The 24,000-nt window shown below is 48.4% G+C and overlaps 1 protein-coding gene across 1 annotated transcript in view; it reads right to left on the minus strand.

Annotated features, from left to right (window-relative positions):
* Positions 1-19,567, minus strand: part of LOC145860931 (uncharacterized) — a 58,702-nt gene extending 39,135 nt beyond the window's left edge. The window contains exons 1-3 of the mRNA XM_082962272.1: positions 19,341-19,567; positions 18,459-18,603; positions 15,000-16,454 (exon numbers count right to left, since the gene is read on the minus strand). Coding sequence (XP_082818398.1) covers positions 15,000-15,709 — 710 coding nt within the window. The 5' untranslated portion in view covers positions 15,710-16,454; positions 18,459-18,603; positions 19,341-19,567. The remainder of the gene's footprint in view (positions 1-14,999; positions 16,455-18,458; positions 18,604-19,340) is intronic.
* Between the last annotated feature and the right edge of the window lie 4,433 nt (positions 19,568-24,000).

A 24,000-nucleotide genomic window follows, 5' to 3' on the forward strand; every position in this document is an offset into this window, starting at 1 on the left:
GCTGGCATGACTACAGTCAGCCGCACAACGCTAGCCTGGCACGCAAAGAACAGTAGATTACCTGCTGTTAGAAGGAACATACCCATAATATCCTCACGGTTGTTGTAAGACCAGAATCCCCCTGTGATTGCTTCTGGAAAAAAAAAATATTGGTTTCACCAAAAAAACAATGATTGGGTTCGAGAAAATCTTTCATCTTTAAATATTAAGTACGACAACAACGTCAGCCTAGCGAACAGTTTACCAGACAATTCAACACCAGCCTAACCAACAGTTTACCAGACAGTTCAACGTCAGCCTAGTGAACAGTTTGCCAGACAATTCAACATCAGCCTAGTGAACAGTTTGCCAGACAATTCAACATCAGCCTAGTCAACAGTTTGCCAGACAGTTCAACATCAGCCTAGTGAACAGTTTGCCAGACAATTCAACATCAGCCTAGTCAACAGTTTGCCAGACAATTCAACGTCAGCCTAACCAACAGTTTGCCAGACAATTCAACGTCAGCCTAACCAACAGTTTGCCAGACAATTCAACATCAGCCTAGTCAACAGTTTGCCAGACAATTCAACGTCAGCCTAACCAACAGTTTGCCAGACAATTCAACGTCAGCCTAACCAACAGTTTGCCAGACAATTCAACATCAGCCTAACCAACAGTTTGCCAGACAATTCAACGTCAGCCTAACCAACAGTTTGCCAGACAATTCAACGTCAGCCTAACCAACAGTTTGCCAGACAATTCAACATCAGCCTAACCAACAGTTTGCCAGACAATTCAACATCAGCCTAGTCAACAGTTTGCCAGACAATTCAACGTCAGCCTAACCAACAGTTTGCCAGACAATTCAACGTCAGCCTAACCAACAGTTTGCCAGACAATTCAACATCAGCCTAACCAACAGTTTGCCAGACAATTCAACGTCAGCCTAGTGAACAGTTTGCCAGACAATTCAACATCAGCCTAACCCACAGTTTGCCAGACAATTCTCTGGGGTGCAAAGATGCTGTGTGTGACATCACTACAGTCCTGTTATTATAATCCAATCAGGTGACAGTAACAAGGCCAGTGTCCGCTGTACGGAACCAGATGAGAGCCAAACCAGAGCCTAGCAGCAGCCATAACGAGGTCCCAGTCCCAGTTTGTGGAATGTTAAACTATATGTAAGAAATGCAAACACTCAGATGACAGCCAGGTCCCAGTAGGAGTCATGATGAGAGGGTCACACTCCCACATTTTTACCATGTTTTATTAGGGAGATGAAATAAACCAGCAGAGGAGAGGAGAGGAGAGGCAACAAGAGACGCGGCAAGGAGATGAGAGGAGAGGAGAGCCGAGGAGAGCCAAGGAGATGAGAGGAGATGAGAGGAGAGCCAAGGAGATGAGAGGAGAGCCAAGGAGATGAGAGGAGAGCCAAGGAGATGAGAGGAGCTGAAGAGAGGAGAGCCGAGGAGAGGAGAGGCGAGGAGAGGAGAGGAGAGGAGAGCCGAGGAGATGAGAGGAGAGCCGAGGAGATGAGAGGAAAGCCGAGGAGAGGAGAGCTGAGGAGAGGAGAGGAGAACCGAGGTGATGAGAGGAGAGTCGAGGAGATGAGAGGAGAGTCGAGGAGATGAGAGGAGAGTCGAGGAGATGAGAGGAGAGTCGAGGAGATGAGAGGAGAGTCGAGGAGATGAGAGGAGAGCCGAGGAGAGGAGAGCTGAGGAGATGAGAGGAGAGTCGAGGAGATGAGAGGAGAGCCGAGGAGAGGAGAGCTGAGGAGAGGAGAGGAGAACCGAGGAGAGGAGAGCCGAGGTGATGAGAGGAGAGTCGAGGAGATGAGAGGAGAGTCGAGGAGATGAGAGGAGAGGAGAGGAGAGCTGAGGAGAGGAGAGGAGAGTCGAGGAGATGAGAGGAGAGTCGAGGAGATGAGAGCCGAGGAGAGGAGAGCCGAGGAGAGGAGAGTCGAGGAGATGAGAGCCGAGGAGAGGAGAGCCGAGGAGAGGAGAACCGAGGAGAGGAGAGCCGAGGTGATGAGAGGAGAGTCGAGGAGATGAGAGGAGAGTCGAGGAGATGAGAGGAGAGCCGAGGAGAGGAGAGCCGAGGAGATGAGAGGAGAGCCGAGGAGATGAGAGGAGAGGAGAGCCGAGGAGAGGAGAGCCGAGGAGAGGAGAGGAGAGCCGAGGAGATGAGAGGAGAGCCGAGGAGATGAGAGGAGAGCCGAGGAGATGAGAGGAGAGCCGAGGAGATGAGAGGAGAGTCGAGGAGATGTGAGGAGAGTCGAGGAGATGAGAGGAGAGTCGATGAGAGGAGAGCTGAGGAGAGGAGAGGAGAGGAGAGCCGAGGAGAGGAGAGCCGAGGTGATGAGAGGAGAGGAGATGAGAGGAGAGCCGAGGAGATGAGAGGAGAGCCGAGGAGATGAGAGGAGAGCTGAGGAGATGAGAGGAGAGGATGAGAGGAGAGCCGAGGAGATGAGAGGAGAGTCGAGGAGATGAGAGGAGAGGATGAGAGGAGAGCCGAGGAGATGAGAGGAGAGTCGAGGAGATGAGAGGAGAGGATGAGAGGAGAGCCGAGCCGAGGAAATGAGAGGAGAGTCGAGGAGATGAGAGGAGAGCCGAGGAGAGGAGAGCCGAGGAGAGGAGAGCCGAGGAGATGAGAGGAGATGAGAGGAGAGGAGAGCCGAGGAGATGAGAGGAGATGAGAGGAGAGGAGATGAGAGGAGAGCCGAGAAGATGAGAGGAGAGCTGAGGAGATGAGAGGAGAGGAGATGAGAGGAGAGCCGAGGAGATGAGAGGAGAGTCGAGGAGATGAGAGGAGAGCCGAGGAGAGGAGAGTCGAGGAGATGAGAGCCGAGGAGAGGAGAGCCGAGGAGAGGAGAGGAGAACCGAGGAGAGGAGAGCCGAGGTGATGAGAGGAGAGTCGAGGAGATGAGAGGAGAGTCGAGGAGATGAGAGGAGAGCCGAGGAGAGGAGAGCCGAGGAGATGAGAGGAGAGCCGAGGAGATGAGAGGAGAGGAGAGGAGAGCCGAGGAGATGAGAGGAGAGCCGAGGAGATGAGAGGAGAGCCGAGGAGATGAGAGGAGAGCCGAGGAGATGAGAGGAGAGCCGGAGAGCCGAGGAGATGAGAGGAGAGCCGAGGAGAGGAGAGCCGAGGAGAGGAGAGCCGAGGAGATGAGAGGAGATGAGAGGAGAGGAGAGCCGAGGAGATGAGAGGAGAGGAGAGCAGAGGAGATGAGTGGAGATGAGAGGAGATGAGAGGAGAGCCGAGAAGATGAGAGGAGAGCTGAGGAGATGAGAGGAGAGGAGATGAGAGGAGAGCCGAGGAGATGAGAGGAGAGCCGAGGAGAGGAGAGTCGAGGAGATGAGAGCCGAGGAGAGGAGAGCCGAGGAGAGGAGAGGAGAACCGAGGAGAGGAGAGCCGAGGTGATGAGAGGAGAGTCGAGGAGATGAGAGGAGAGTCGAGGAGATGAGAGGAGAGCCGAGGAGAGGAGAGCCGAGGAGATGAGAGGAGAGCCGAGGAGATGAGAGGAGAGGAGAGGAGAGCCGAGGAGATGAGAGGAGAGTCGAGGAGATGAGAGGAGAGCCGAGGAGATGAGAGGAGAGCCGAGGAGAGGAGAGCCGAGGAGAGGAGAGCCGAGGAGATGAGAGGAGATGAGAGGAGAGGAGAGCCGAGGAGATGAGAGGAGATGAGAGGAGAGGAGATGAGAGGAGAGCCGAGAAGATGAGAGGAGAGCTGAGGAGATGAGAGGAGAGGAGATGAGAGGAGAGCCGAGGAGATGAGAGGAGAGTCGAGGAGATGAGAGGAGAGCCGAGGAGAGGAGAGTCGAGGAGATGAGAGCCGAGGAGAGGAGAGCCGAGGAGAGGAGAGGAGAACCGAGGAGAGGAGAGCCGAGGTGATGAGAGGAGAGTCGAGGAGATGAGAGGAGAGGAGAGGAGAGCCGAGGAGATGAGAAGAGAGCCTCGGAGATGAGAGGAGAGCCGAGGAGATGAGAGGAGAGTCGAGGAGATGAGAGGAGAGCCGAGGAGATGAGAGGAGAGTCGAGGAGATGAGAGGAGAGCCGAGGAGATGAGAGGAGAGTCGAGGAGATGAGAGGAGAGTCGAGGAGAGGAGAGCTGAGGAGAGGAGAGGAGAGCCGAGGAGAGGAGAGCCGAGGTGATGAGAGGAGAGCTGAGGAGATGAGAGGAGAGGAGATGAGAGGAGAGTCGAGGAGATGAGAGGAGAGGAGAGGAGAGCTGAGGAGAGGAGAGGAGAGTCGAGGAGATGAGAGGAGAGTCGAGGAGATGAGAGCCGAGGAGAGGAGAGCCGAGGAGAGGAGAGTCGAGGAGATGAGAGCCGAGGAGAGGAGAGGAGAGGAGAGCCGAGGAGAGGAGAACCGAGGAGAGGAGAGCCGAGGTGATGAGAGGAGAGTCGAGGAGATGAGAGGAGAGTCGAGGAGATGAGAGGAGAGCCGAGGAGAGGAGAGCCGAGGAGAAGAGAGGAGAGCCGAGGAGATGAGAGGAGAGGAGAGCCGAGGAGAGGAGAGCCGAGGAGAGGAGAGGAGAGCCGAGGAGATGAGAGGAGAGCCGAGGAGATGAGAGGAGAGCCGAGGAGATGAGAGGAGAGCCGAGGAGATGAGAGGAGAGTCGAGGAGATGTGAGGAGAGTCGAGGAGATGAGAGGAGAGTCGATGAGAGGAGAGCTGAGGAGAGGAGAGGAGAGGAGAGCCGAGGAGAGGAGAGCCGAGGTGATGAGAGGAGTGGAGATGAGAGGAGAGCCGAGGAGATGAGAGGAGAGCCGAGGAGATGAGAGGAGAGCTGAGGAGATGAGAGGAGAGGATGAGAGGAGAGCCGAGGAGATGAGAGGAGAGTCGAGGAGATGAGAGGAGAGGATGAGAGGAGAGCCGAGGAGATGAGAGGAGAGTCGAGGAGATGAGAGGAGAGGATGAGAGGAGAGCCGAGCCGAGGAAATGAGAGGAGAGTCGAGGAGATGAGAGGAGAGCCGAGGAGAGGAGAGCCGAGGAGAGGAGAGCCGAGGAGATGAGAGGAGATGAGAGGAGAGGAGAGCCGAGGAGATGAGAGGAGATGAGAGGAGAGGAGATGAGAGGAGAGCCGAGAAGATGAGAGGAGAGCTGAGGAGATGAGAGGAGAGGAGATGAGAGGAGAGCCGAGGAGATGAGAGGAGAGTCGAGGAGATGAGAGGAGAGCCGAGGAGAGGAGAGTCGAGGAGATGAGAGCCGAGGAGAGGAGAGCCGAGGAGAGGAGAGGAGAACCGAGGAGAGGAGAGCCGAGGTGATGAGAGGAGAGTCGAGGAGATGAGAGGAGAGTCGAGGAGATGAGAGGAGAGCCGAGGAGAGGAGAGCCGAGGAGATGAGAGGAGAGCCGAGGAGATGAGAGGAGAGGAGAGGAGAGCCGAGGAGATGAGAGGAGAGCCGAGGAGATGAGAGGAGAGCCGAGGAGATGAGAGGAGAGCCGAGGAGATGAGAGGAGAGCCGGAGAGCCGAGGAGATGAGAGGAGAGCCGAGGAGAGGAGAGCCGAGGAGAGGAGAGCCGAGGAGATGAGAGGAGATGAGAGGAGAGCCGAGGAGATGAGAGGAGATGAGAGGAGAGGAGATGAGAGGAGAGCCGAGAAGATGAGAGGAGAGCTGAGGAGATGAGAGGAGAGGAGATGAGAGGAGAGCCGAGGAGATGAGAGGAGAGCCGAGGAGAGGAGAGTCCAGGAGATGAGAGCCGAGGAGAGGAGAGCCGAGGAGAGGAGAGGAGAACCGAGGAGAGGAGAGCCGAGGTGATGAGAGGAGAGTCGAGGAGATGAGAGGAGAGTCGAGGAGATGAGAGGAGAGCCGAGGAGAGGAGAGTCGAGGAGATGAGAGGAGAGCCGAGGAGAGGAGAGCCGAGGAGATGAGAGGAGAGCCGAGGAGATGAGAGGAGAGGAGAGGAGAGCCGAGGAGATGAGAGGAGAGTCGAGGAGATGAGAGGAGAGCCGAGGAGATGAGAGGAGAGCCGAGGAGAGGAGAGCCGAGGAGAGGAGAGCCGAGGAGATGAGAGGAGATGAGAGGAGAGGAGAGCCGAGGAGATGAGAGGAGATGAGAGGAGAGGAGATGAGAGGAGAGCCGAGAAGATGAGAGGAGAGCTGAGGAGATGAGAGGAGAGGAGATGAGAGGAGAGCCGAGGAGATGAGAGGAGAGTCGAGGAGATGAGAGGAGAGCCGAGGAGAGGAGAGTCGAGGAGATGAGAGCCGAGGAGAGGAGAGCCGAGGAGAGGAGAGGAGAACCGAGGAGAGCCGAGGTGATGAGAGGAGAGTCGAGGAGATGAGAGGAGAGGAGAGGAGAGCCGAGGAGATGAGAAAAGAGCCGAGGAGATGAGAGGAGAGCCGAGGAGATGAGAGGAGAGTCGAGGAGATGAGAGGAGAGTCGAGGAGATGAGAGGAGAGTCGAGGAGAGGAGAGCTGAGGAGAGGAGAGGAGAGCCGAGGAGAGGAGAGCCGAGGTGATGAGAGGAGAGCTGAGGAGATGAGAGGAGAGGAGATGAGAGGAGAGCCGAGGAGATGAGAGGAGAGCCGAGGAGATGAGAGGAGAGCTGAGGAGATGAGAGGAGAGGATGAGAGGAGAGCCGAGGAAATGAGAGGAGAGTCGAGGAGATGAGAGGAGAGCTGAGGAGATGAGAGGAGAGGATGAGAGGAGAGCCGAGGAAATGAGAGGAGAGTCGAGGAGATGAGAGGAGAGCCGAGGAGAGGAGAGCCGAGGAGAGGAGAGCCGAGGAGATGAGAGGAGATGAGAGGAGAGGAGAGGAGATGAGAGGAGATGAGAGGAGAGGAGATGAGAGGAGAGCTGAGGAGATGAGAGGAGAGGAGATGAGAGGAGAGCCGAGGAGATGAGAGGAGAGTCGAGGAGATGAGAGCCGAGGAGAGGAGAGGAGAGCCGAGGAGAGGAGAGGAGAGCCGAGGAGAGGAGAGGAGCACCCCTTCTATCTGAGAAAACAGAGGACATGTACAGAGGGTTCTTCCTCTCTGAGAAGTGGGAGTGTATTTCAATTGCAGCAAATGACCTCTCCTTGTCTTCCTCATCTCCATGTAACACACATAAGCCAACCAACAGCAGTACGTACCCAACCTGCACCAGCAGAGGACATCACATAGCCTACATCTCTCTAGTGGCTAACCATCACCCCTTACAACAATCAACCATGACAGACGGTGTCTGTTCCAGACTTTTAATCATGTCTTATTGGTTAGTTAGTAGAACAAGTGCTTGAGAACCTTTTTCAGCAGTGAACTGGAGTTTATAGCCCAAAGGAACGATAATGGGGGTGGCAGGTAGCCTAGCTGTTAGAGCGTTGGACCAGTAACCGAATAGTCGCTGGTTTGAATCCCCGAGCCAACAAGGTGAGAGAGAAAGAAAACATATGTCAATGTGCCCTTGAGCAAGGCACTTAACCATAGTTGCTCTGGATAAGAGTGTCTGATAAATGACTAAAATGTAATGACCAGTCTTCTGACAGGAAACATACCTGTGTACACAGTACTTCAAAAAATATATAACATCGTGATATATCACAATATTTTTTGACGATTTTACGGTATTTTATGTTTTGGAATAATACAAGTTCTAGGTATGTTTTATGAGTAGTTCATGACCCTAGGGTGGCAACACATACCTGTAACATGATAAGTGATATGGGCAAAACATCTAGGCCTAGATAATTGGAAATTGTTGGAATCATAAAAATAGAATGATTATTCAAATTCATAGTTGAATACATTGTTGTTTGACATGACAACGAATTCATAAACCAGGGAGGAATTATTGACAGGGTAGGAACCAAAGTGTGTTAGTCAGTGTTTCTAGGGGACCCTATTTTGATGTTACGTTACCTCATATAGTCAGCTATCTGATATATACATGATTGGCCTGTTCCTTTCTGATTTAGAAAATACCGTTGCACAAACAACATGGTGATCTAGGCGTACAACAGCACTGGTACCAGGCTGTAATGTCTACTTCCAGCTCTCAAACACCTAGATCCCCATGAAAGCAGCTCACTCTCCAGATCCCAATCACCTGAATTCTAATCACCTGTTCACACACCTGTATGTCATTATCACACACTATTTAGTTCAGTTCTTTGCACCGCATCATTGTGAAGTATTGTTTGTTTTGTGACACTTCAATTTGGAGCGCTGTTGCCTATTCCCTGCCTGTACCTTAGCCAATCAGATTTCCTGTTATCTACCTATTTCCTGATCTCCCGGACTACGTTACTAGCCTTTTCCCTGCCTGTACTGTTGTCTTGTTGGACCCCCTGTGTATGACCTTCTGCCTGCCCCTGGACCCAGCTACCTGCCTCTTCCTGTGGTCCTTTGCAAATAAACACCAGCTGCGCCCTGCTCTTGAAACCCGCTCTCTGTCTCCCATCGTGTTCATTACACAAGGCTGTATAGCTAGCTACGTTTGCTCTGACTAGGGTTGAATGGTGGGAACCCGATTATCGAGATTTATTGACCAAAACCACTCCCTTTTTTCTGCATAAATAACTGTGAGAAACCAATAAATTATTATAAATAATTTATATGAACAGCATGGCGTGAAATGGAACTGTTAAATGATATATGTCTAAATCTGTCTTCTCTACGGCCTCTGCATGATGAATCGTCAACGCTCAAGGTGGGGACAGACAGCCCATCTCAGACAGACAGCCCATCTCAGACTGACTGTCCATCTCAGACTGACAGTCCATCACAGACTGACAGTCCATCTCAGACTGACAGTCCATCTCAGACAGACAGCCCATCTCAGACAGACAGTCCATCTCAGACAGACAGTCCATCTCAGACTGGCAGTCCATCACAGACTGACAGCCCATCTCAGACTGGCAGTCCATCACAGACTGACAGTCCATCTCAGACTGACAGTCCATCTCAGACAGACAGCCCATCTCAGACAGACAGTCCATCTCAGACAGACAGTCCATCTCAGACTGGCAGTCCATCCCAGACTGACAGCCCATCTCAGACTGGCAGTCCATCTCAGACTGACAGCCCATCTCAGACTGACAGCCCATCTCAGACTGGCAGTCCATCTCAGACTGACAGCCCATCTCAGACTGACAGCCCATCTCAGACAGACAGTCCATCTCAGACTGACAGCCCATCTCAGACTGACAGCCCATCACAGACTGGCAGTCCATCTCAGACTGACAGCCCATCTCAGACAGACAGTCCATCTCAGACTGACAGTCCATCTCAGACTGGCAGTCCATCTCAGACTGACAGTCCATCACAGACTGGCAGTCCATCTCAGACTGACAGCCCATCTCAGACTGGCAGTACATCTCAGTTCACAATGCATGTGGATTTACAGTATCATCTCATCATGGGAACTTGTTTTCTTATGACAGGTTGGCCTACATTACCTCCCTTATCTTACCTCATTTGCACACACTGTATATAGACTTTTTCTACTGTATTATTGACTGTATGTTTTGTTTATTCCATGTGTAACTCTGTGTCGTTGTATGTGTCGAACTGCTTTGCTTTATTCTTGGCCAGGTCGCAGTTGTAAATGAGAACTTGTTCTCCACTAGCCTACCTGGTTAAATAAAGGTGAAATAAAACAATTAAAAAATAAACATTTTGTTGCAGCGTAGTCTCTGCTACAATAAAGACTGAACGGCGTCTAATTTACCATCTCCATCTGGCTTTCGGGGGTCACCTTGTTGTTTTTTAATTGTAAATATATATATGTTTTTATTGCAGCTGCAGAGATTAAAAACAGTCTATCACTCGAATATCGTTGCTTTAAATCAGTCCACGCGTGAGCACTCTGTCACAGTCCTTCTCTCTGTCCATCAATTCCATTCAAATTGCATCCAAAAAATAGATCATCCTGTTCTAGATTGAAATATAGCCCTAGACAGTTGAAGTCGAAAGTTTACATACATATTAGGTTGGAGTGATTAAAACTCGTTTTTCAACCACTCCACAAATTTCTTGTTAACAAACTATTGTTTTGGCAAGTCGGTTAGGACATCTAGTTTGTGCATGACACAAGTAATTTTTTCAACAATTGTTTACAGACAGATTATTTCACTTATAATTCACTGTATCGCAATTCCATTGGGTCTGAAGTTTACAGTGCCTTCAGAAAGTATTCGGCCCCCTTGAACTTTTCGACCTTTTGCCACATTTCAGGCTTCAAACATAAAGATATAAAACTGTAATTTTTTGTGAAGAATCAACAACAAGTGGGACACAATCATGAAGTGGAACGAAATTTATTGGATATTTCAAACATTTTTAACAAATAAAAAACTGAAAAATTGGGCGTGCAAAATTATTCAGCCCCCTTAAGTTAATACTTTGTAGCACCACCTTTTGCTGCGATTACAGCTGTAAGTCGCTTGGGGTATGTCTCTATCAGTTTTGCACATCGAGAGACTGAAATTTTTGCCCATTCCTCCTTGCAAAACAGCTCGAGCTCAGTGAGGTTGGATGGAGAGCGTTTGTGAACAGCAGTTTTCAGTTCTTTCCACAGATTCTCGATTGGATTCGGGTCTGGACTTTGACTTGGCCATTCTAACACCTGGATATGTTTATTTGTGAACCATTCCATTGTAGATTTTGCTTTATGTTTTGGATCATTGTCTTGTTGGAAGACAAATCTCCGTCCCAGTCTCAGGTCTTTTGCAGCATCCATCAGGTTTTCTTCCAGAATGGTCCTGTATTTGGCTCCATCCATCTTCCCATCAATTTTAACCATCTTCCCTGCCCCTGCTGAAGAAAAACAGGCACAAACCATGATGCTGCCACCACCATGTTTGACAGTGGGGATGGTGTGTTCAGGGTGATGAGCTGTGTTGCTTTTACGCCAAACATAACGTTTTGCATTGTTGCCAAAAAGTTCAATTTTGGTTTCATCTGACCAGAGCACCTTCTTCCACATGTTTGGTGTGTCTCCCAGGTGGCTAGTGGCAAACTTTAAACGACAATTTTTATGGATATCTTTAAGAAATGGCTTTCTTCTTGCCTCTCTTCCATAAAGGCCAGATTTGTGCAGTATACGACTGATTGTTGTCCAATGGACAGAGTCTCCCACCTCAGCTGTAGATCTCTGCAGTTCATCCAGAGTGATCATTGGCCTCTTGGCTGCATCTCTGATCAGTTTTCTCCTTGTATGAGCTGAAAGTTTACAGGGACGGCCGGGTCTTCGTAGATTTGCAGTGGTCTGATACTCCTTCCATTTCAATATTATCGCTTGCACAGTGCTCCTTGGGATGTTTAAAGCTTGGGAAATCTTTTTGTATCCAAATCCGGCTTTAAACTTCTCCACAACAGTATCTCGGACCTGCCTGGTGTGTTCCTTGTTCTTCATGATGCTCTCTGCGCTTTAAACGGACCTCTGAGACTATCACAGAGCAGGTGCATTTATACGGAGACTTGATTACACACAGGTGGATTCTATTTATCATCATTAGTCATTTAGGTCAACATTGGATCATTCAGAGATCCTCACTGAACTTCTGGAGAGAGTTTGCTGCACTGAAAGTAAAGGGGCTGAATAATTTTGCACGGCCAATTTTTCCGTTTTTTATTTGTTAAAAAAGTTTGAAATATCCAATAAATTTCGTTCCACTTCATGATTGTGTCCCACTTGTTGTTGATTCTTCACAAAAAATTACAGTTTTATATCTTTATGTTTGAAGCCTGAAATGTGGCAAAAGGTCGAAAAGTTCAAGGGGGCCAAATACTTTCGCAAGGCACTGTACATACACTAAGTTGACTGTGCTTTTAAACAGCTTGTAAAATTCCAGACAACATATGTCATGGCTTTAGAAGCTTCTGATAGGCTAATTGACATCATTTGAGTCAATTGGAGGTGTGCCTGTGTATTTCAAGGCCTACCATCAAACTCAGTGCCTCTTTGCTTGGCATCATGGGAAAATCAAAAGAAATCATCCAAGACCTCAGAATTTTTTTTTAGACCTCCACAAGTCTGGTTCATTCTTGGGAGTAATGTCCAAATGCCTGAAGGTACCACGTTCATCTGTACAAACAATAGAACGCAAGTATAACACCATGGGACCACGCATCCGTCATACCGCTCAGGAAGGAGACGCGTTCTGTCTCCTAGAGACGAACCTACTTTGGTGCGAAAAGTGCAAATCAGTCCCAGAACAACAGAAATGGACCTAGTGAAGATGCTGGAGGAAACAGGTACAAAAGTATCTATATCCACAGTAAAACGAGTCCTATATCGACATAACCTGAAAGGAAGGAAGGAAGGAAGGAAGGAAGGAAGGAGGAAGGAAGGAAGGAAGGAAGGAAGGAGAAGGAAGGAAGGAAGGAAGGAAGGAAGGAAGGAAGGAAGGAAGGAAGGAAGGAAGGAAGGAAGGAAGGAAGGAAGGAAGGAAGGAAGGAAGGAAGGAAGGAAGAGCCACTTCTCCAAAACCGGCATAAAAAATCCCGACTATGGTTTACAACTGCACATGGGGTCAAAGATCGTACTTTTGGTAGAAATAGAACTGTTTGGCCATAATGACCATCGTTATGTTTGAAGGAAAAAGGGGGAGGCTTGCAAGCCGAAGAACACCATCCCAACCGTGAAGCATGGGGGTGGCAGCATCATGTTGTGGGGGTGCCTTGCTGCAGGAGGGACTGGTGCACTTCACAAAATAGATGGAATCATGAGGTAGGAAAATTATGTGGATATATTGAAGTAACATCTCAAGACATCATTCAGGAAGTTAAAGCTTGGTCGCAAATGGGTCTTCCAAATGGACAATGACCCCAAGCATACTTCCAAAGTTGTGGCAAAATGGCTTAAGGACAACAAAGTCAAGGTATTAGAGTGGCCATCACAAAGCCCTGACCTCAATCCCATAGAAAATTTGTGGGCAGATCTGAAAAAGCGTGTGCGAGCAAGGAGGCCTACAAACCTGACTCAGTTACACCAGCTCTGTCAGGAGGAATGGGCCAAAATTCACACAATTTATTGTGAGAAGCTTGTGGAAGGCTACCCGAAACGTTTGACCCAAGTTAAACAATCTAAAGGCAATGCTACCAAATATGAATTGAGTGTATGTAAACTTCTGACCCACTGGGAATGTGATGAAATAAATAAAAGCTGAAATAAATAATTCTCTCTACTATTATTCTGACATTTCACATTCTTAAAATAAAGTGGTGATCCTAACTTACCTAAGACAGGGCATTTTTACTAGGATTAAAAGTCAGGAATTGTGAAAGACTGTATTTGGCTAAAGTGTATCTAAACTTCTGACTTCAACTGTATATAGATAGTCCTAGCTTACCTCTTTCAGGTAATATATTCAATGCAGTATTAGCCTCATATTTAGTTAATTAACAATGTGTTATGCATAACAAGCTTCTAACTTATATCCTCTATCTCTTGCGCAATACCCAAAGCACCTGTGCTCCGCTGGCCTCTCCTTAAAAAACGTTCCTTAGCTCTTGGAGTCCCATGCAGGAAAATCGAGACTAGAATAGCTTGCTGGAGATTGTTTTTTTCTTCTTTTTTTCTTGCATTTCTTATACCAATAGACTATTAGAAGAAGTAAGCAAGCTCTTGTTTGCTGAATGTTAAATACAGCAGTCAATAGAAATGATGAGTAGTTTGAAAGAAAAGTGAACTTGGCGATGGCGGTATAGTACTTAGTTATTCAGACCCATAACTATTACATCTTCGTGAAGAGAAGTGAAAGCCTTCTGCATCCAGCAGCCTGGATGTCATTAGTTAAGGACAACGAAAGATAAGGACAACGAAACGTATTTCATGTAACTGTGGAAAGTGAGGAAGGAATGAAGCAACAATAGAGAAAGAGGAGGTAGGCTAATAACATTAGGGGAGATATTATGAAAGGTATATACGTGTCAGCCTACTAATTATACAAATAGGACCTATTATATATAAAAAATGTAAATCAAATTCGCTAGCCTATACTTTTTGACTTTGTAGGCCGCATGTGCTGCACCAAAATCCCATGATCTCCACCTGCTTTACCATGATTTGAACCATGTGCCTAATTCCAGTCCATATAATACAGTATAATACAATATAGTACAGTAATACAGTATAATACAATACAGTATAATACAATACAGTATAATACAGTTCACACTCCAAAAGATTAGCCTACTGGAGCTAGTTTAATGTGTTTACCCCAGAGAGCATATAGCTAGCTACAGTATGTATTGGATAACAGCACAATCATTTAGTTTTTTTTGGGGGGGGGGGGCTTGGACTCATTAAATGTATTAAATATATGTCTCATCAGGCTCAGGTAGCTTCAGGTTTGAATGTTCTATCAAAGCTCTAATCCAATCCCGAAAGTGGCCTATTTATATATTTCATAATGCTTTTGAATGACACTTCCAGTTTTGGCAGGAAATACCGAGTTACCCGGGAGAAAAGTGATTTATTCTCAGGATGGAACATTTGTAAAATACCGTGATTTTAATTTTATTTATTAAACTCTGGCTCCAAGTCTTACCGCAGCATTGTTGTTACCAACCTCTTGTTGCATCTATCTGATCACTGCAGACTGAAGAGTGAACAGCAAGAAGCTGTTCGCGACTCAAATCTCCTTGATTTTACAAAGGGTTAGATGTCACATTTAACAAACCAAACATTGAAATACAGTTATAGAAGGTAAAGTAAAAAACACAAAACCGGTCCGTGTATCAATACCTGTTTACAGTAAAATACGGTGTACCGTCCAGCCCGTTTTGTCAGGTAGCTTGAAACACCATGCTAACTGTTTAGCAGTGGAGTCTGTGCTCTTAAAGGTAACACACACACACACACACACACTGAAAGGTAAACGTAATGACTTACTGTCTGTGGTCTAAAAGGTAACAGCCCCCCCCCCCCCCACCACACACACACACACACACACACACACACACACACACACACACACACACACACACGGACGGACACGCGGGCGGACGACACACACACACACACACACACACACACACACCACACACACACACACACACACACACACACTGAAAGGTAAACGTAATGACTTACTGTCTGTGGCTGTGTGGGTGGCTGGTGGGGTTTCCCAAGGTGGAACTATTAAGTCTCTCTGTCCTCTCTTTCTCCATCCTGTTCAATCTCTCCTTCTCCATCTCCACGAAGCTGGTCCCTGTCCCGGTCGAGATGGTCCGCGTCAGACGCATGTGGGGTGTCCGTTTAGGGGTCTGTGGGGTACGGGGGGTCTGGGTGGTGACGGGGGTTTGTTTGGGGGTTTGGGGTGTACGGTGTGGGGTCTTGGGGGTTTGAGGGGTGTGTTTATCCCATACAGGTACCGTGGGTACGGGGGCCGGTACGGCTGTAGTGTTGGTACTGGTACTGTAATAAGACTGGGTCTGAACCGGGCGGACTGGTACGGAGGGTATGGCTGTAGTGTTGGTTCTGGTACTACTATAGGACTGGGACTGAACCGGGCGGACTTGTACGGAGGGTATGGCTGTGTGGCTAGTTTTGTTGGCGGGTTGCGGCGGGGGGCAGGGTGGCGGTGGGGGTTGAGGGGGTAAAGGTCGCTGGTGGTCTAGCCGTAGGTCTTTATTCTCCTGGGCCAGTCGGTCTAACTGGACCTCTAGCTCATCAATACGGTGCCTCTGGGTGTCCAAGAGCTTCTGCTGGTTCTCTATGATGTTGTTGAGCTCCAGGAGGTACTCCACGGCCCGGTTAGTGCTCTCTGGGCTGCCCTGGCCGTGACCCTGACTAGCATCCATGCTGCCGGTCTGGTCCTGGTCTCAGTAATCTCACAGGTGATAGGCTAACAGGCTAACAAAGGGACCAGTCCTGAGCTGTGATAGGCTAACAGGCTAACGAAGGGACCAGTCCTGAGCTGTGATAGGCTAACAGGCTATTGAAGGGACAAGTCCTGAGCTGTGATAGGCTAACTGGCTATTGAAGGGACAAGTCCTGAGCTGTGATAGGCTAACAAGCTAACAAAGGGACCGGTCCTGAGCTGTGATAGGCTAACAAGCTAACAAAGGGACCAGTCCTGAGCTGTGATAGGCTAACTGGCTATTGAAGGGACAAGTCCTGAGCTGTGATAGGCTAACTGCTATGCCCTCCCCCCCACCAGAAGAAAGTGGGGGGGAGAGGGGTGACTTTAAAAAGGTCCCTCTAGAGGATCACAACGTTATAGTTCCTGGTTTTGCCCTGCCAGAGACGTCGGCTGGCGCCTCGAACATCTGGTTGGTCCAATCAGGTCAGGTGATCTTGAAGGGGTCAGAGTCCCATCTTCTGAAATCATATAACACAACGTCACCAAGTCAAATAGTCTTCCTATAATAGTCTGTTATTTCCAAGAAGAAGAAGAAGAAGAAGAAGAACAGGGGCCCTTATCGAAAAGGACAGACAGGAAGAACATGTTCCGTGGAAGAAAAGTAAAGGGGTCCAACTCTTTCACTTGGTCATCCCTGGTCCCCTTTGAACACTTCTTGAATAGGGTCATCTTGGAATCTATATCTATTCAAAAAGAAGAAAGGAAAAAATGAGCATGATGGTTTTGTCTGTTCTGTCACTGATCAGCAGATAAATGAGGATTTCTCTGTCTTATCTTTAAATGAGAGATCCTTGAGCACATGCTCAAGAAGTTATATTATTATATGACAGTTTATCTCACAAACAAACAGGTCAACAAGGATCCACTGTTGGTTGTTTTTTTTTTTTTGTAATCTGGTGAGTCATTCCTCATGGAAAAGAGTTCCAGGAGATCTCCCTTCTCTGTGTTATCCATTCCAAGGAAATGGCAACAATAACAAAAAGACAGGAGGAGTTTGATACCAAAAAGACAAATAGTGTGTTTGGAGTGTCTACTCTGGGTGAATGTGTGGAGTTCTAAATTCTGTTTTACCTTTTGTCTCTGTCTCTGTACATGTTCCCTCCTTTTTGAGTCATAGATGCCTGTCTCTCTCTTTCTGTTTCTCTTTCTCTCTCTTTGTCTCACACCCCCCCCCCTTCTCTCTGTCTCTCCATCTGCTCTGCTCTCCCTCTCTCTGTCTCTCCCTCTCTCTCGTCTCTCCCTCTCTCTCTCTCTGTCTCTCCCTCTCTCTGTCTCTCCCTCTCTCTCGTCTCTCCCTCTTTCTCTCTTGTCTCTCCCTCTCTCTCTCTCTGTCCTTCTGCATCTGAGGCTGAAACTACTGTAAGCTTGTTCTAACCAGTAAAATTGTATTCTGTATTTTCTATTCCTGGTGGGTTCCAGCTTTAGAACAGTAGAAATCCTGTAATATTCAGAATCTAGCTGTCAACATCACCATTAGCCAGGAGCCACATCACCTAGCCAGCAGCCACATCACCTAGCCAGCAGCCACATTACCTAGCCAGGAGCCACATCACCTAGCCAGGAGCCACATCACCTAGCCAGGAGCCACATCACCTAGCCAGGAGCCACATCACCTAACCAGGAGCCACATCACCTAGCCAGGAGCCACATCACCTAGCCAGCAGCCACATCACCTAGCCAGGAGCCACATTACCTAGCCAGGAGCCACATCACCTAGCCAGGAGCCACATCACCTAGCCAGCAGCCACATCACCTAGCCAGCAGCCACATCACCTAACCAGGAGCCACATCACCTAGCCAGGAGCCACATCACCTAGCCAGGAGCCACATCACCTAGCCAGGAGCCACATCACCTAGCCAGGAGCCACATCACCTAGCCAGCAGCCACATTACCTAGCCAGGAGCCACATCACCTAGCCAGGAGCCACATCACCTAGCCAGGAGCCACATCACCTAGCCAGGAGCCACATCACCGGAGCTAGCAGCCACATCACCTAGCCAGGAGCCACATCACCTAGCCAGGAGCCACATCACCTAGCCAGCAGCCACATTACCTAGCCAGGAGCCACATCACCTAGCCAGGAGCCACATCACCGGAGCCAGCAGCCACATCACCTAGCCAGGAGCCACATCACCTAGCCAGCAGCCACATTACCTAGCCAGGAGCCACATCACCTAGCCAGGAGCCACATCACCTAGCCAGGAGCCACATCACCGGAGCAGCCTTCTCACTGTGGCAAATGGTTGATTACACAATACACGTTACTCATTAACTACGCCACCAAGGTATTTCCCTGTAGTTTTCGTCACCATTTCATTCAATTTACTCTACAAGGATTGAGGCACATCTCAACTCACACTCCAACCAAGTCCCCCCCTTCCCTTCTTTTCCCTCCCTCCCTCCCTCCCTCCCTCCCTCCCTCCCTCCCTCCCTCCCTCCCTCCCTCCCTCCCTCCCTCCCTCCCACTCTCTCTCTCTCTGTCTCTCTCTCTCACACACACACACACGCACGCACACTCTCTACAAACCTATTCTACTGGTCCCTCTGTGTGTCTATCAGCCTATTTAAACTATATCACTAAGGATTGTCAGTATGCTAATCTTTGACTATTCACAGGTTAAACTTCCTGAAGACCTTTCCTCATGCCTTGTCAGAACATTCCATCAGCATCTTGAGGAAGAGATACCTATTCATGTGCTCCTTGTTCTTCTCCGTGGCAACAAGGATCCTGTGTATCTCTTGTCCATGTCTGTTCCGTAGATTGAAGCATTCTTTGTCCAATGCTGTAGAAGAGAAACAAGAAACTGCCTCGACAGTTCTTCTTGCTTGTGCTGCAGGGATGAAGAAGAAGAAGGAGGAGAAGGAGAAGAAGAAGGAGAAGGAGAAGAAAGAGGAGAAGAAGAAGAAGGAGAAGAAAGAGGAGAAGAAGAAGGAGAAGGAGAAGACGTGAGGAAATAATTATTGATCCTCTCTCTCTCCATATGATCGAATAACCCCCAATTTGTCTTAAGCGTGGAGTTCCAATCCGTTTAACAAGAGAGAAAAAAAATATGACAGATCTTCTAGTGAGGAACCCCGCTGCTTAATGTTGTAGTGCTTTTCTCCAGCCGGTAGAGTGCAAGGTGGCCTGTTCCGGTGCACCGGCGGCGACACCGATCCAGTCCCCAGCACAGTACTATATCCCGTTATTCCGTAAGCTCTGAGGCGCGCAGGCTGCTGTGGTGTCGAGATGCGGCATGGAACAGCTCGGGGCTCTGAACACACACCGACAGACACCGTCACGCCACGGCGACAAAACCACCGATACAATCATCCCAGCCACTAATGTCTCCAACGGATTTACACACTAATACGTCACGATTAAATGTAAAGCCTATAGAGGACTTAGTTATAGTGTAGATGTCAAGTAATTTAAATGATGGCATTGGTAATAGTGCCTAGTGTCTCGCCTCGCTCGTAGCAAATGTGACAAGCTCATTAATTAGGAGCACGGCGCGATATATCCTTCAAGACAGATTTTAACCATTTCATAAATTTGCCTAAAAATGTTGCATATATTTCCCCTTACATCTCGTAGTGGTGAAGTTCATCGCAGTCTTAATATTTCCTGAAGATAGAATAGCCTAAATCCAGATCTGTCACGGCGTGGTTTCTGTATGCTGGCAGAACGTGCGGCTGGATGATTAGTTGGTCCATCCCCCGCGGTCCCCGTTCAGCATCCCAGATCCACTGCACCTGCCGCCGCCCTCCGCCATTCTGCAGCTCCTCGCAGCTCTTCTCACTGGCTTTTCCCAAATGCCGTCACAATTCTTCCAGCTACAGAAGGAGAAGGAGGTGGAGGAGGAGGAGGAGGAGGGGGTTGCATGTGGTGGCTCGGCTTATTCCAGTGAGTCAGAGGACATATATATTGTTTCTTTCTCTCCAAACAAACTCTCTTGACGTTTGGAGCTAACATATAGTGATGACGGTGGAAACCAAAACTGCGGTCCTCTAGTTGATCATGTTGGACCGAAGAGACGTGTGTTCTGAAGAGCGACAGGTCCGCAGTTAGAGCGGTAATGGATCATGTCCAATGATGTGTATAAACCCTGGATTGCTGATGTTATGTATTGGTCATTGAGAGGCCTTGAAGCCACTGGCCGGCCGTATTGGCAATCCCCAGTTGGAGCAGTTCTCGAATGAATATAATTCTACAGTATTTTAATTAAACATTTCAAGGACAAAGTTACCTGTATTTAAGTAGCCTAGTTCTGTTGTTGTATTGGGGACAGTGACGTTGCTCTCTAAAAACTATACTTTAATCATCGCACGCCTGTTTTAAACAAAACTAAACATACAAATCATTAACATAATATAATTAACGTTTGCATTAAGGTGTCTGTAATAGAATAAACGTGTCAAAAACGAATATAGACATTAAGAAATTATATTTCTATATCTTCCAAAACATATTTTACAACTATAGAGTACCAAGATGGCTGCACGATGGATTCAATACAGCGCCCCCTGTCAGTCATCCAGAGTTTATACACATGGTTATACAGACGGTTTCTCTCTCTCTCTCTCTCTCTCTCTTGCTCTCTCTCTCTCTCTCTCACACACACACACACACACACTCAATTCAATTGACTTTATTGACATGGCAAGTTGATTATTACTTACATTGTCAAAGTATACATATAGAAAAATAACAAATATATATTTATATATAAATAAATGGTGGGACCAACAGCAATAATAATAGTAGTAGTGAACATGGGATTACCATTAACAACAACTACAACAACAATATTAATCAGAACAACAATACATTAAAGCAGTGGTAGTAGACCAGTGTCAACATGACTGAGAAGACACATGACCTGGTATGAAAGACAAAACAAAACAAGATGGGAAATATTATCCACATTACACTTTTCACTGACTCGCCCTCAGGTTGTGGCAGGAGGACACATATTTGGCTGCCAAAACTGCACATTTTGGCTTTTCACCTAATAAATATTAGATTTTTTCTTCATATTTTATAGTTTCAAATTTTTTGTATTGAATTATAATTTTGGGAAAGAAATATTCTCTTAGGTCTGAGTATTTGTCACAGTGTAATAGGAAATGCAGCTCTGTCTCTACCTCTCCCCTGGAGAAGAGTGAGCACAGCCTGTCCTCTTTGGGCAGCCAGGTTTGTCTGTGACGACCGGTCTCTATAGCCAGACTGTCCTCTCTGGGCAGCCAGGTTTGTCTGTGACGACCGGTCTCTATAGCCAGACTGTCCTCTCTGGGCAGCCAGGTTTGTCTGTGACGACCGGTCTCTATAGCCAGCCTGTCCTCTCTGGGCAGCCAGCCTGTCCTCTCTGGGCAGCCAGACTGTCCTCTCTGGGCAGCCAGGTTTGTCTGTGACGACCAGTCTCTATAGCCAGACTGTCCTCTCTGGGCAGCCAGACTGTCCTCTCTGGGCAGCCAGGTTTGTCTGTGACGACCAGTCTCTATAGCCAGACTGTTCACACTGAGTCTGTACCTAGTCAGTGTTTTCCTCAGTTTTCTATCAGTCACAGTGGTCAGATAGTCTGCCACCATGTACTGTCTGTTTAGAGACAAATAGCATTGAAGTTTACTTAGATTTTTTGTGGTGTCTTTCCAATAGGTGATATATTTTTATTTTTCTTTTGTGATGATTTTGTTGGGCCAGATTTTCTGAGTGCTGTCCTGAGGCTCTATGGAGTTGGTTTGGGTTAGTGAACTGAGCCTCAGAACCAGCTGGCTGAGGGGACTCTTCTCTGGTTTCATCTCTTGACATTGTAGAGCTGTGTGATGGAATGTTTTGGGGTCACTTGTTTTTAGATGGTTGTAAAATTTGATGGTGTAACGGTCGTTGTACATCATGGACCAAGGCGCAGCGGGTTGAGTGCTCATCTTAACTTTAATAGAGACACGTAACAAACAAAACAAGAAAACGATCGAAAGAACAGTGTTGCATGCTGATACACAGCAGTACAACAACAACTTACCACAAAGGGACAGGTGAAAACTGGGCTACCTAAGTATGACTCTCAATCAGCAACAACGATGTACAGCTGTTCCAGATTGAGAGCCACACCAGGCCAACAAAGAAATACACAACATAGAAAACCATAGAAATACAAAACAAGAACATTACCCAAAAAACCCCGGAACACATAAATCAAACACCCCTCTTACATAAATACATATCCCATAAAACCCCGAACCACATAAAACAAATACCCCCTGCCACGTCCTGACCAAACTACAATAACAAATAACCCCTTATACTGGTCAGAACGTGACAGTACCCCCCCCCCCCCCCCCCCCCCCTCAAAGGTGCAGACCCCGGATGCACCTCACAAAAATAAACACAAAATAAACCCCCCCAAACTAAAGGGAGGGAAGGGAGGGTGGCTGCCGTCACCGACGGTTCCCGTGCTACACCCCCCCTCCCCAATCCTCCTACTGTGGAGGTGGCTCAGGCTCTGGCCTTAGTCCCCCACCTAACCTACTGTGGAGGTGGCTCAGGCTCTGGCCTTAGTCCCCCACCTAACCTACTGTGGAGGTGGCTCAGGCTCTGGCCTTAGTCCCCCCCTAACCTACTGTGGAGGTGGCTCAGGCTCTGGCCTTAGTCCCCCACCTAACCTACTGTGGAGGTGGCTCCGGCTCTGGCTTTAGTCCACCACCTAACCTGTCCACCCCCCCTGAATACCTCTGGCTGAGGCATGTCGCTGTAGACCTCGGGCAGAAGGACGATTCTGTGAGCTCCGGACTGTAGGGCGTCTCACTCGGTTCCGGACTGTGGGCCGTCTCACTCGGTTCCGGACTGTGGGCCGTCTCTAGACGGGGAACTGTCGTCGGACACTCTGGACGGGGCACTGTTTCCGGACACTCTGGACGGGGTACTGTTGCCGGAAGCTCTGGACGGGGTACTGTTTCCGGAAGCTCTGGACGGGGTACTGTTGCCGGAAGCTCTGGACGGGGTACTGTTGCCGGAAGCTCTGGACGGGGTACTGTCGCCGGAAGCTCTGGACGGGGTACTGTCGCCGGAAGCTCTGGACGGGGACTGCGCACTGGAGGCCTGGTGCGTGGTGCTGGCTTTGGAGGTACCAGACTGGAAACACGCACCTCAGGGCTAGTGCGAGGAGCAGGAACAGGACGAGTTGGACTGGGCTCTGGTTCCATCCTCAGCTTTGCCGATCTGTCCGTGTGCCCCCCCCAAAAAAAATTATTGGGGCTGCCTCTCATACATCCTACGTTGGGCCCGCTCTTCGCTCCACTTTCGCCGTTCCTCCCTCGCTGTCTCCACCTGTTTCCATGGCAGGGTCTTGTCCCCAACCATTACCTCCTCCCATGTCCAAAATGTACTCCACTCCCTTCACTCCCTGGCCCAGGATCCTTCCTCTTCCTGGGCCCGCTGCTTGGTCCGTTGGTGGTGGGAAGTTCTGTAACGGTCGTCGTACATCATGGACCAAGGCGCAGTGGGTCGAGTACTCATCTTAACTTTAATAGAATATGTAACAAAGAAAACGATCGAACGAACAGTGTTGCAGGCTAACACACAGCAGTACAACAACAACTTCCCACAAAGGGACAGGTGAAAACAGGCTACCTCAGTATGACTCTCAATCAGAAACAACGATGTACAGCTGTTCCTCATTGAGAGCCACACCAGGCCAACAAAGAAATACACAACATAGAAAACCATAGAAATACAAAACAAGAACATTACCCAAAAACCCCGGAACACATAAATCAAACACCCCTCTTACATAAATACATATCCCATAAAACCCCGAACCACATAAAACAAATACCCCCTGCCACGTCCTGACCAAACTATAATAACCAATAACCCCTTATACTGGTCAGGACGTGACAGATGGCCCTTTTTTCTATTCGAATGAGGAGGGGGTATTGACCCAATTCTGCTCTACATGCGTTTTTCTTTGCACTTGCAATACAGTCTTCCAAAACTCTGCATGCAGTATTTCAATTGGATGTTTGTCCCATTTGATGAATTCATTATTAGAGAGTGGATCCCATACTTCACTGCCATATAGAACAATTGGTTCTATAACCGATTGGAACATTTTGAGCCAGATTCTAATTGGAATTTCGATTTTAATGTTCCTTTTAATGGCATAGAATGCTCTTCTTGCTTTGTCTCTCAGCTCATTCACAGCCATGTGAAAGCTACCTGTGTTGCTGATATTTAGACCTAGATACGT

Source organism: Salmo salar, chromosome 15 (genome assembly GCF_965601325.2).
Source record: "Salmo salar chromosome 15, fSalSal1, whole genome shotgun sequence".
In the NCBI taxonomy this organism is placed as follows: domain Eukaryota; kingdom Metazoa; phylum Chordata; class Actinopteri; order Salmoniformes; family Salmonidae; genus Salmo; species Salmo salar.